The sequence below is a fragment of the Dendrobates tinctorius genome, unplaced genomic scaffold, assembly GCF_039654945.1.
Source record: "Dendrobates tinctorius isolate UK_male_01 unplaced genomic scaffold, ASM3965494v1 ptg000022l, whole genome shotgun sequence".
In the NCBI taxonomy this organism is placed as follows: Eukaryota; Metazoa; Chordata; class Amphibia; order Anura; family Dendrobatidae; genus Dendrobates; species Dendrobates tinctorius.
This window is the reverse complement of record NW_027361690.1, coordinates 71,335,715-71,349,703: the sequence shown is the minus strand read 5'-3', so window position 1 is coordinate 71,349,703 and position 13,989 is coordinate 71,335,715. Positions and strand designations below refer to the sequence as shown.

Here is a 13,989-nt window from a genome sequence, read left to right as displayed (position 1 = left end):
GCTTTTGCGATCGCCGTTATTAACCCTATGACGGCGATCGCAAAAAAATTCAAACCCGCGATTTTGCATTTAATTTCTCTTTCCTCTGATGTGATCGCACATCAGAGGAGAGAGAAATAGGGTCCCCGATCCCCCCCATACCTCCCGGTGGTCCTCTGTCCCGCCGGTGTCCTCCGGTGGGTGCCGCCATCTTGGATCTGGAAGAAAATGGCGGGCGCATGCGCAGTGCGCCCGCCGCGAATCTGCTGGCTGGCAGATTCATTTTGATCACTATGATAAACTATCAGTGATAAAAAAAAAAATAAAAAAAAATAGTAAATCACCCCCCCATTTATCACCCCCTTAGTTAGGCAAACATAATGAAATAAAGAAAATATTTTTTTTTTTCATTTTTCCATTAGGGTTAGGGTTGGAATTAGGGTTAGGACTAGAATTAGGGTTAGGGCGAATTAGGATTAGGGCTGGGATTAGGGTTAGGGGTGTGTTAGGATTAGGGTTGGAGCAAGAACTGAGGGGTCTCCACTATTTACCAACTTTGGGGGTCTAATTTCTCCTGTTACCCTTGGGAAAATAAAAAAATTGGGGGCTAAAAAAAAATCACTTTTGTGGAAAACAGACTTATTTTCACGGCTCTGCGTTATAAACTTCTGTGAAGCACTTGGGGGTTCAAAGTGCTCACCACACATCTAGATAAGCTCCTTGGGGGGGGTCTAGTTTCCAAAATGGGGTCACTTGTGGGGGGGTTTACACTGTTTAGGCACATCAGTCAGTGGCTCTGCAAACGCAACATGACGCCCGCATACCATTCCATCAAAGTCTGCATTCCAAAATGGTGCTCCCTCCCTTCCGAGCTCTCCCATGCGCACAAACAGTGGTTCCCCCCCCACATATGAGGTATCATCGTACTCAGGACAACTTGCATAACAACTTTTGTGGTCCAATTTCCCCTGTTACCCTTGAGAAAATAAAACATAGCGGGCTAAATAATCATTTTTGAGGGAAAAAAAAGTGATAATTTTATTTTCACTCCTCTGCGTTATAAACTTCTGTAAAGCACTTGGGGGTTCAAAGTGCTCACCACACATCAAGATAAGTTCCTTAACCCCTTCATGACCCAGCCTATTTTGACCTTAGTGACCTGGCCATTTTTTGCAATTCTGACCAGTGTCCCTTTATGAGGTAATAACTCAGGAACGCTTCAACGGATCCTAGCGATTCTGAGATAGTTTTTTCGTGACATATTGGGCTTTATGTTAGTGGTAAATTTAGGTCGATAATTTGTGTTTATTTGTGAAAAAAAAATCAGAGATTTGGTAAAAATTTAGAAAATATCGCAATTTTCAAATTTTGAATTTTTATTGTTAAACCAGAGAGTTATGTGACACAAAGTGGTTACTAAATAACATTTCCCACATGTCTACTTTACATCAGCACAATTTTGGAAACTTTTTTTTTGTTAGGAAGTTATAAGGGTTAAAAGTTGACCAGCGATTTCTCATTTTTACAACAAAATTTACAAAACCATTTTTTTAGGGACCACCTCACATTTGAAGTCACTTTGAGGGGTCTATATGGCAGAAAATACCCAAAAGTGACACCATTCTAAAAACTGCACCCATCAAGCTACTCAAAACTACATTCAAGAAGATTAACAACCCTTCAGGTGTTTCGCAGGAACTAAAGCAACGTGGAAAGAAAAAATGGACTTTTTAATTTTTACAGCAAAAATTTTCTTTTCGCATCAATTTTTTCATTTTCACATGGGCAACAGGATAAAGTGGATCCTAAAATTTGTTGGGCAATTTCTCCTGAGTACACTGATACCTCATATGTGGTCATAAACCACTGTTTGGGTGCATGGCAGGACTCAGAAGGGAAGGAGCGCCATTTGACTTTTTGAATGGAAAACATGCTGGAATATTTAGCGGTTGCCATGTCACGTTTGGAGAGCCCCTGTGTGCCTAAACTTTGGAGCTCCCCCACAAGTGACCCCATTTTGGAGACTAGACCCCCCAAGGAACTTATCTACATGCATAGTGATCACTTTGAACCCCCCCCAGGTGCTTCACAAATTGATCCGTAAAAAAAAAAAAAGTACTTTTTTTTCACAAAAATTTTCTTTTAGCCTGTTTAATTTTCACATGGGCAACAGGATAAAATGGATCCTAAAATTTGTTGGGCAATTTCTCCTGAGTGCACAGATACCTCATATATGGTCATAAACCACTGTTTGGACGCACGGCAGGGTCCGTAAGTGAAGGAGCGCTATTTGACTTTTTGAATGGAAAATTAGCTCCAATCGTTATCGGACACCAGGTCGCGTTTGGATAGCCCGTGTGCCTAAACAGTGAAAACCCCCCACAAGTGACACCATTTTGGAAACTAGACCCCTTATGCAACTTATCTAGATGTGTAGTGAGCACTTTGAACCCCCAGGTGCTTCACAGAAGTTTATAATGCAGAGCAGTGAAAAAAAAAAAAAGTCAAACAGCGCAACCTCCCTTGCGAGCTCTGCCATGCGCTGAAAAAGTGGTTTACCCCCACATTTTGGGTATCAGCGTATTCAGGAGAAACTGCACAACAAATTTTGGGGTTCATTTTTTCTTTTAACACTTGTGAAAATAAAAAAAGGGTTCTGAAGAAAATTTTTTGCAAAAAAAAGTTTGTTAATTTTTTCCTTCCACATTGCTTTAGTTCCTGTGAAACACGGAAAGGGTTAATAAACTTCTTGAATGTGGTTTTGAGCACCTTGAGGGGTCTAGTTTTTAGAATGGTGTCACTTTTGGGTATTTTCTGTCATGTACACCCCTCAAAATGACTTTAAATATGATGTGGTCCCTAAAAAAAATGGTTTTGTAAATTTTGTTGTGAAAATGAGAAATCACTAGTCAACTTTTAACCCTTATAACTTCCTAACAAAAAAAAATTTTGTTTCCAAAATTGTGCTGATGTAAAGTAAACAATTGGGGAAATGTCATTTATTAAGAAATTTGTGTGATACATCTCTCTGATTTAAGGGCATAAAAATTTTGTTTTAAAATTGCAACATTTTCAAAATTTTCGCCATATTTCCGCTTTTTTCATAAATAAACACAAGACATATTGAAGAAATTTTACCACTAACAAAGTACAATATGTCATAAAGAAAAAATCTCAGAATCAGCGGGATCCGTTAAAGTGTTCCAGAGTGGTCAGAATTGTAAAAATTGACCTGGTCATTAAGCTGCAACTTGGCTCTGTCACTAAGGAGTTAAGGAGTAGAAGCAGTGTTTTTTGTTTTGCTTTCTAGAATGAAAAGGAAGACAGGATGAGCAGTTAGCTGCACATCAAATTACTTATTGAACCCAATTAGACAATTTTGTAAACTTAAAAGCATGTGAATCATGGAGATTTGTGGCCTCTTCATTTCTGGTATAGAAGTAAAGATATGACTCTTGAAAATAGACATGAGTGACATACTGTATGAACTCTGTACATTCTGAACTTTATTTGAGAGGTTCTTCTTGGGTCAGAAACAGGTTGTGTTTGGTTAGTTATAAAGTGTTGCTTTAATGCAGAATTATTTGAAGGTGTATATCATAAAATGCTGCGTGGCATATTCACAAGTTTGTGAACATGGATCTGGCCGTTAAAGCATTAAAGAATAGAGAGCTTCTAACCTCTGACAAATGCACTACATTAAAATCTTATGCAGAAAAAAAAAAAACAAAAAAAGTTATTCAACTCTAGGATTTGGAGTTTAACCGCTTCCCGACCGCCCACAGTAAACGTTGGCGCTTGCTGGGCTTTGTGCAGCGCCGATGTTTATCTACTGTCGGCGGTTTTGTGCCCCCCGGGACCCCCACATACCTTACAACGCGGGGATCCCGGTGCACAATGCATGTTGGGACCCCCGACGTCATCGAGACCTGATTGGTTCAGGTCCTGATGACGTCAGCGTCACAGCAGCCAATGGGAGAGATCGCTGGGAAAGCTGCTTGTTTCCTGGCGATCTCACTCATTGTAACGCGGCTTCTCCTCTGATCTAACTTTTAAAATACGTATTCTTTTGTAATATATCTTAGGTTAACTGTTAATCATGTGGTGTCATTGAACTTTGACACTGCATCATCTGACTTGTTGGCACTCATTTTTTTGAAATCCAGCATCCTTTCAAACCTATTTATGTCTGTGATACCTGTATGTATTTGTGGTATTTCCTGATGAAGGGGGCATGAGACCCCTGAAACGCGTAGAATAAAACCACTGCAATCATACAGCACTCTCCTGGAATTTGTCTAAAGCGGCAGCGCGGAATATAGCTACAAACTCCCTTTGGATTCCTGATCTAACACTGACAGATGATCAGAGGTGAAGCAGCGTTACTGTGTGACGAGATCGCTGCCTGGCACAGCTGATCACTGCCTGTCACACAGTAACGCTGCTTCACCTCTGATCATCTGTCATTGTGAGATGAGAGGAGAAGTCACGTTACTGTGTGCCAGGCAGCGATCTTGTCACATTGTAACTCTGCTTCTCCTCTGATCATCTGTCAGTGTGAGATCAGAGGAGAAGTGGCGTTACTATGAGTCAGATCGCAGCACAGCGATTTCGTCACAAAAATAAAAAAAAGTAAAGAAAAAAAAAAGAAAAAAGCAGGTACACAGGTTAGGGCTAGGGCAAGGCTAGGGTTAGGGCTAGGGTTAGGGCTAGTGCTGGGATTAAGGTTATGGGTGTGTTGGTGTTAGGTTTGTGGTTAGGGTTATGGTTAGGGCTGAGATTAGGGTTAGGGGTGTGTTGGGGTTAGGTTTGGAATTAGAATTGGGGGTTTCCACTGTTTAGGTACATCAGGGGCTCTGTAAATGCAATATGACGCCCGCAGACCATTCCATCAAAGTCTGCATTTCAGAACGTCACTACTTCCCTTCCGAGCCCCACCGTGTGCCCAAACAGTAGTTTTCTCCCACATATGGGGTACCAGCGTACTCAGGACAAATTGGACAACAACTCTTAGGGTCCAATTTCTCCTGTTACCCTTGTGAAAATAAAAATTGGGGGCTAAAAGATCATTTTTGTGGGAAAAAAATGATTTTTTTATTTTCACGCCTCTACATTATAAACTTTACTGAAACACTTGGGGGTTCAAAGTGCTCACAACACATCTAGATAAGTTCCTTGGGGGGGTCTAGTTTCCAAAATGGGGTCACTTGTGGGGGATTTCCACTGTTTAGGTACATCAGGGGCTCTGCAAACGCACATGACACCCGCAGACCATTCCATCAAAGTCTGCATTTCAGAACGTCACTACTTCCCTTCCGAGCTCCACCGTGTGCCCAAACAGTAGTTTTCTCCCACATATGGGGTACCAGCGTACTCAGGACAAATTGGACAACAACTTTTGGGGTCCAATTTCTCCTGTTACCCTTGTGAAAATAAAAATTGGGGGCTAAAAGGTCATTTTGTGGAAAAAAAAAATGATTTTTTATTTTCATGGCTCTACGTTATAAACTTCTGTGAAGCACTTGGGGGTTCAAAGTGTTCACAACACATCTAGATAAGTTCTTTAAGGGGTCTAGTTTCCAAAATGGGGTCACTTGTGGGGGGTTTCCACTGTTTAGGTACATCAGGGGCTCTCCAAATGCGACATGGCATCCGATCTCAATTCCTGCCAATTCTGCATTGAAAAAGTCAAACGGCGCTCCTTCCGTTCTGAGCTCTGCCGTGTGCTCAAACAGTGGTTTAGCCCCACATACGGGGCATCTGCGTATTCGGGAGAAATTGCACAAAAAATTTTGTGGTTCATTTTCTCTTTTTACACTTGTGAAAATAAAAAAAAATGGTTTTGAACTAAAATGTTTGTGAAAAAAAGTTAAATGTTTATTTTTTCCTTCCATATTCCATTCATTCATGTGAAGCACCTGAAGGGTTAATAAACTTCTTGAATGTGGTTTTGAGTACATTGAGAGGTGCAGTTTTTAGAATGGTGTCACTTTTGGGTATTTTCTGTCATATTGACCCCCCAAACTCACTTCAAATGTGAGGTGGTCCCTAAAAAAAATGGTGTTGCAAATTTTGTTGTAAAAATGAGAAATCGCTGGTCAACTTTTAACCCTTATAACTTCCTAAAAAAAAATTATGTTTCCAAAATTGTGCAGATGTAAAGTAGACATGTGGGAAATGTTATTTATTAACTATTTTGTGCGATATCACTCTCTGATTTAAGGGCATAAAAATTAAAAGTTTGAAAATTGCAAAATTTTCTAAATTTTCGCCAAATTTTGATTTTTTTGACAAATAAGCGCAGCTCATATCTAAAAAATTTTACCACCATCATGAAGTACAATATGTCATGAGAAAACATTGTCAGAATCAGTAGGATCCGTTGAAGCGTTCTAGAGTTATGACCTCATAAAGTGACACTGGTCAGAATTGAAAAAATTGGCCCGGTCACGAAGGCAAAAACAGGCTCGGGGGTGAAGGGGGTTAACATGGTGCACGAGTAAAATTTCTTGAAAAGAAATACGACCGAGTGTCAATCATTTGCCATATATGCTTATTTAAAAGGGCATACTCCAAAGCCTGTGTCCAACATGATTTTCCTTACCATTGCAAAAACCATCAGAAATATGCAGATTAAAACACAACCCCTTCTGAATAATAAAAGCAGCTAGAATACAAATTTATTTTTCCTTTTAATATAATCTAACTGATCCACATATAGATACATATAAATGAAAGTTTTCAGCAAAAATATTTTTTTTTCATTTCTTACAAAAATACAGTTCTAACCAGAAAAGGCAATACAGTTAAAAGAGCCTTTAACAATTATCGAAAAGTTACCATTTCAGGGATGATTGTCACTTACTCTAAGTGTAAATATATACAAGCAATGTGCAATAAACTGATATAAATGTAATATTAATTCTCTCAACTGTAATAGAAAATAAAATTTGAAATGCTGTAATTTGATACATTTAAATATACATCTTTAAAACTAGATTATATATATATCAGCATAAGATGACAAACATTTGTAGACTATTAACCTCTAAAATGTACCTAAATTGTGCAACACCATAGACATACTTTTATATAAACCTACAAATACAAACCACAAAAAAAAATAAAAAGCTATCCTGACATAACAGAAGTGAAAAACCGAAAAGACTGGCCAAACAACATTTTATAGAAGCTACAGACAGAAGGAATAGGAGATTGTCAGAATTATTCTTTAATGCATAAAAGATTAGGAATCTTTGGCACATACACGGTATTTCCTTAATTTATTAATCTGACTTTGAAAGCTTACCAAAACCTTCAAATAAAACATTAAAATATAAATGCCACAAAAGTAAAAATTAATTGCCAAAACAACATTAATTAGCTAAGTCTCTGTCATGTTCTGTCATTTCGACACCCTTCTTAAAAAGATAACCACTACCGGAGAACCTTTTTTTAAAATGTTAAAAGGCAGCGATTTCTTAGACATGAGCCATTCCCTGTCATGCAGTGTCTGTGGCAGAGCGCTGCAGACCATCAGGAGCAGCTGATTAGCTGCAGCCAACACTTTCATCAGACGTGACAATGTCAAGAGACCGAGTGAAGACACAGCGCCTACATTGCTAGAATATCGCTGGTCCAGGAGGAGAGCAGGTGTTTTTTTAATTTTATTTCAATGGAGCTACTTTATAAGTAGGGGTTGTCCAGTAAATAGTTTTAAAGAAAAGTCTATAAACGTTCAACCATGACTTAACATCGGCGTCGTCATCAAAATCTCTTCATGGGATTTTTGTAGTGTTCAGCAAAGTAGTAAAAATAGATTACATAAATATCTCTCTTTTATGTTACTATGTACAGTTTGGCAGTAAGGTGCAGTTTATAATTTCCTCTTAAAAGGTATTGCAGCTTCTGCAAATAAAGGGTGTTCTTTATATAATAAAGTATACTGAAAAATAGAGTAACTTTATCAATTCATCATAATTTTCTGGATCTCTCCTTTCAGTCGTTCATAAGGAACCTTCATATTTTACTCCCAAGGAACAAAAATCTGTTGCGATCACAAGATGGACACAAAGATGCATTGCTCGTGACAAGACACAGCTCTGATATCTGTGCCGTAACAACCCCTTGTGTTCATCACAGATTCCCATCCATTAGCAGTAAAAAAAAAAAAAAAAAAAAAAAAAAAAAAAGTTTGTTTTTTAGATTTCTTTTACTTACATTCCTTTATTTGTATTAGCCCTTGATCTAAGAAAATCATGTAAGCCTAGTATTATTCAGCTTACAAAGATTGTGTTACTGAAGGCAACCTGGAAGAATACATGGGGCAGATATTTTTGTAGACATGGGGTAACAAAGCTTACAGTGTCCAGGGCTTTTGTATGGTAAACTGTAGGCTTTGGTCACGAATCGTCCAATATCATGGTAAAACTCCCCCTACCTTTCCAAGCAAAGTAGAAACAAAAATTCAACCACATATACAAACATATTTTTCACCCATGGATGAGGTTTAACTGAGACCTGTCAGAAACCTGCATGGTTTAAGGAAAATCTTAGAGGAACACTCTGGGGGGAAAACCCGCCCCCTAGGATCCTGTTCTTTGGTTTCATTCAAGTCCCAGGATCATGAGGAATTAGTGCACAATTTTACACAGATAAATCCGAGAACATGGAGAATGTATCATCAGTTACAATCCGCTTCTCTTCTTTCTCATGGCACCTTGGTTGCTGTTAGGTTTGAGCTCGGCATATTGTACCTGAAAAAAGTAAATAGACATGACGTTTGCTATTAAACAATTCTAGCTTTCTTCAGAGTGAGTTAATGGCTCCCCAAGGAGATACTCAGGGAATCCACAGAAAATTCGGGGTAATGAATCATTTTCAGAACATAAAAACACTGAGAATTAATTGGTAGCCGGAATGGAGGTACTTCTACATGTGCAAATATTAAGTGCAGATCTTATTTTAATGAGACTGAGTGTTTCCTAACAGATTTTAGCAGTGGCAAATAGGTGTCTTTTTACTGACTTAAGGCTATTACAACGTGCTACACAAGTGAATTAAAAAGCCCCCAGGGAAACAACAAAAAAATTCACATTAGTGAAATGTAACAAGCGTACTACAATCCTATAAATAAGAATGACAAGCAGGGAAAGCAAAGGAAACTAACACATCCATTGCAAAAAGTGCTCCGAATAACTCGGTATGCTTGGTCTAACAGACGCGCAGGCTTTCCTAAGCAGAATGTTCATAACATTTGGAACAGGACAGCATGTGCTTTGTAAATGCAAACAGAGTGGTCAACTAGCCAGAGAACACAAGAGCGTATTCTTGCTTATGGCAAACTCCACCTAAAAATGATACTATGTGTGCAGCCATTTGTGACATCACTGAAAAACCGGCTCCACCTAATCAACATGGCCAGTTAGCAGTGAAGGGCATGCGTCGTTCTGACACTTGCACATAATATGCGATACAGGGTATGCGCTCATGACTCTTCTATAAAATAACTCAAAATAAAATGCAAGTGGGTATTTGATCAGGAAAAAAAAATCAGTGCAATGAAGACTAGCACTGAATAGGTTTTAAAAAGGGTAATTACAGAGTGGTGAGCAATTTCTCACACACCATTCCTCTAGGTAGGCATCATCACATAGCGGTATAGTGAAAGAAAACTTGAAAAATAACTCTGCACAATGCCAAGTTTCATGTATACAACAATAAAAGTGTTATGGCACACAAATCCATCTATTGGGTGTCACTACTCCTATGTATGCCTTCTGAAAATCAAGCCAAGAAGACCTGTTATATTAAGATGGCATTATGCTGTGCTAGTTATGTGGTATGCCTGTGGCTACATAGCACAAATTTACAGGGACTCATGTACTTCCATACAAGCTTGAGACCTTACAAACTTATTTACCAGCTAAAATGCATGTATTTCATGTGTCAGGATCTCAGGATTTAGCCAGTGGCAACTCCACAAAATGGCAGCTATAGGAGGACCATGCATACAAAAGTGCATAAAAGAGCAAGGTTTACAGTAAGAAAGACTTCCATCCACTTTCTTCCCCAAATTTCCATGGCTAGCTTTACAGACTGCTCATTCTGCCACCAGCTCTCGCCACACTTCCAATACACATGCATGTACAGCAAGGCTGAGCAGGTGTATTAAAAAGATGACAGCAGCCCCCATACACAGACTAACGGACAATCCGGTAAACATTGGTATGTTTGGGATTAAGTCACAAGTTACATTTGTGACATTAAAAGCTATTTTACCTTAAAGGGGTTGTCTGGGCTTTTCACATAATCCCAGCGCATATCTGGGCTGCAGAATGCTGACAATAAGTAATTTACCTTCTGTGGCCAGTCTGCACGGTTTCCAAGATATCTCTTGCTTGTAAGAAAAACGGCTGGGGGGGGGGGGGGGGGTGTTCTGGCATTGAAATGAGAACTGGTCGTTTCCTCCTACTCTACTAAAAACATGCCCTCTATAGCAACAACCCCACCCTCCATAGCACCAGGCCCTCCCCGACCACATGAACAAGCCCTCCTCACACAGTGACAAATCCTCCCCCTCTAGCAGCCTCAGTGCAGAGAGCAGCTGCTCCTCCCCCAGACACACGCTGAACAGTGATCTATGGAAAGTGAAACTAGTGAGGATGAAACGACCAGTTCTCATTTCAATTCCAGGACACACCCCCCTGGACATTTTTATTACAAGCAAGAGCTGATAGCTAGCAAACGCTGCAGACTGGCCACAGAAGGTAAATTACTTATTGTCAGCATTCTGCAGCCCAGATATGCACAGAGATTATGTGAAAATCCCGGACAACCCCTTTAATAAAGGCCTAAAATCCTAAAAAGAGGTTTCATAGATGACATTTTGATAATCATCAAATTCCTAGTCTATTGTAAGCACAAGTTAAGGAAGTCTGTAAATCAGTTTTGTGCCATTTTACGTTGTGCTTTATTAGGAAGAGAGGTTGGTAAGTTTGCAGGCCGCAATTAAACAGGATAATACTAACAAAAAAATATAAAGAAAACTTGCCTTTTGAACATCAGATGGTACCCTGGAGAGAAAATCTAGAAACTCATTATTGTCGATGGCGTATGGGTTCCGAAGCTTCTTTGTAAATTTATTGACACCTGCAAAGAAAAATCCATTTGAGCTTATGCCTACTTTAAAAAGAATGAATGCCAGCACATCAGCTAAGGCAGTGTGAGCAAATTCACAGGTTAGGAATGAGTGTGAAAACCTGGTGTCTGGGTTTCATTTTACTTTTTTTCTTTCCTCGTATTTTTCTTGTGACTTACAACTGATCACACATCAAATTCCTGTAGGCTGAAAAAATAGAAAAAAAAAATGGCCACCCAGTCTTCCATTCTGTATCTCAGAATTCTGTATCGCAGTATTTAGCATCTAACTTAAGAACCTCATTATATTATATCGGTGTGAAAACACCCATGTCACACTGCATGTAGATTAGGCAGAAGATATGAATAATGATAGAAGGGTCTAGGTAGTGTTACCACAAATGCAATTTAGTTTGCTTTGCATTATATAAAGTCTAGCACGTACACTTCATAATCTGCAAATTAGCCTAGAAATGTACACCTTTTTCGCCTTTGTCCTTTCACTACATACCAGCATTTTACTTGCTAAGCTGTACCTTGGAATGGCACCAGAAGGTAGTAGTCGATTACTCGATCCATTTCTACCTTAAGGTAATTACGAAGTCAACCAGACATTGTATGCAAGTGGAAAGAAAAGGGACAGGTATTGCCATCTGTTTTCTGGCTGTCTTGAAATCACATTTGACTGTAAAGTAGCCAACTTTAGGGGCAACGACCAATAATTTAGAGATGCCCAAACAAACCCGAACTTCCATTAGTTGACAGATGTTTTCCTTCTGAAGGAGTGCTACTTTATACACTTTTCCAAAAGAAGGACTGCCTCAGTCTGTCTACATGATTAGGAGCAGTACCTTTCATGACAAAGTCAGATGCAAAGGACTAAACAATTGGAGGTGTGCAGATTTTTTCATGGGGTCTTACAGCAGTTGGTAATTCTAGAGCATCAGTTGATTCTGTGGTTCTTTGAGTCAAACTAATTTTCAGATGTTCATATGTATACAAAACACGATGGATAGCAGTATATTTTAGGGTCTGTGCCAGGGCTGGACTGGCCATCTGGCAAATGCCAGAAAAGCCTGCTTTGTCTTCTGGGTTGTTAACAGTATGGGTGTAATGAGAGCACCGATTATGCTAAGTTGTGATGGAAAGTCGCTGACTCCATCACTTACCCCAGCATGCCTTGGGTATCATTAGAAATATTGGTCATGTAGTAAATTTTGCTTTCCTTCATACAGGGTAATATTAGTAGCAATATATCCCATCTAGTGCTTGGGGATAGGGACAGCATGGGCCTGTGTGATTTCAAATGCCATGGCTGAAATTCAGCCCCAGTCCGTACCTGGTCTGTGCATACTTGTGTTTTTTCTGCTTAGATTTGAAACAATCTGAAGGATTGTTATTAAAAAAAGTTCCTGTACTGAGATAATCGTATAAATGTGCCCCTGTGCAATGGATGTACCACAGTCCCTAGGCAGAGGAGGAGGCAAAAAGAGTATACAGACAAGGCAACATGGGATTACGGAAGATTTTGTGAGGTAAAACAAGTAGGAAAATTTTTTATCTTTTCAGAGAGCAGTAGCTGTGATCCCCTGCTGTAATGTCTATCATTTTTTTATCATACCTGCCCAGGAGAGATGTGGTATGATCAGACCATGTCCCTGTACGGTCAGACACAGCCATTACACAGTACGGGCACATTTACAAGAATATCTCTGCACAGGAACATTTTTAACACCAACTGTGAAAGCTTATCTCTATTCCAAGATCTATTAAAGTTTACTCTGTAGGAGAACCCGTTTAGGTTGGATTATCTGGCAGATAGCCATCTCTCCCGAACTGAACGCTACTGTGTCCTCTATGATAGAGCCTCTGGGAAAAACCTCAGGTGCAATGACTTATTTTCCCTCTGAATAATAGGATACTGTTGAAATTACAACAGTTGGATCCTTCTTTCCCCCCCCACATTCATTAGTCAGGAAATAGCTGAGAGCACCCTCATACACATTAAATGGTTGGACAATCCTATCAAAAATGGTGGGTTAGGCCAACCTATACGTATGGAAGCCTTTAAAGTGGTGTTAGCCCTTTATATGGACAAATATTGTTATAACCAGGACCACTATATATGGTTTTAATAAATGGTACAAATTTCTAAAGTGTCTTTACAGAACACAGATTTTTGGGTGCTCAACACCTTTTAGGCTGTGTGCCCACGTAGCGATTTTTAAGCGTTTTTGCCGCGATTTTCGGCGCGAAAACGTTTAAAAATCGTGTACAGAACGCCCCCCATGCATTCCGCACATGCTGTGCTAATGCTGCGCTTTTTTTCGCGGCGGAATCGCATCGCGGAAAAAAAAAAAAAAAAAAAAAAATCGCAGCATGGCCATTCTTTTGTGCGGAATCGCAAAGAATTTCCGCGATTCCGCACCTCATAGGAATGCATGAGAATCGCTTACTTCCCGCATGTGGCTATGCCCACCATGCGGGAAGTTAAGCGTCTCATGTACGGTTGGTACCCACGGTGTGGAGGAGAGGAGACTGTCCTCCAGGCCCTGGGTACCATACCCCTGTAAAAAAAAAAAAAATAATAAAAAAATTGGGGTATATTTACCTTCCGGCGTCACGTGCTGCATTCCCGGCCTCAGCGTTCCCAGTAATACCTTGCGGCAAGGCCCTGTGATGACGTGGTCTCGCGAGACCAACGTTTTCACAGGGCCTTGCTGCAAGGCACTACTGGGAACGCTGAGGCCCGGGAATGCAGCGCGTGACGCCGGAAGGTAAATATACCCCGATTTTTTTATTTTTATTTTTTAGCATTTTAACATTCTATCTTTTACTATTGATGCTGCATAGGCGGCCTCAATAGTAAAA

General features: G+C 39.8%; 1 protein-coding gene across 5 annotated transcripts in view; it reads right to left on the bottom strand.

Annotated features, from left to right (window-relative positions):
* Window positions 1-6,652: 6,652 nt before the first annotated feature.
* The window catches only part of MCTP2 (multiple C2 and transmembrane domain containing 2), a 273,414-nt gene continuing 266,077 nt past the window's right edge, over window positions 6,653-13,989 (bottom strand). For all 5 annotated transcript variants that reach the window (XM_073568759.1, XM_073568762.1, XM_073568764.1 and 2 more), the window contains 2 exons: window positions 11,033-11,130; window positions 6,653-8,735 (listed from right to left, as the gene is read on the bottom strand). In XM_073568759.1, coding sequence (XP_073424860.1) covers window positions 8,667-8,735; window positions 11,033-11,130 — 167 coding nt within the window. In that variant the 3' untranslated portion in view covers window positions 6,653-8,666. The remainder of the gene's footprint in view (window positions 8,736-11,032; window positions 11,131-13,989) is intronic.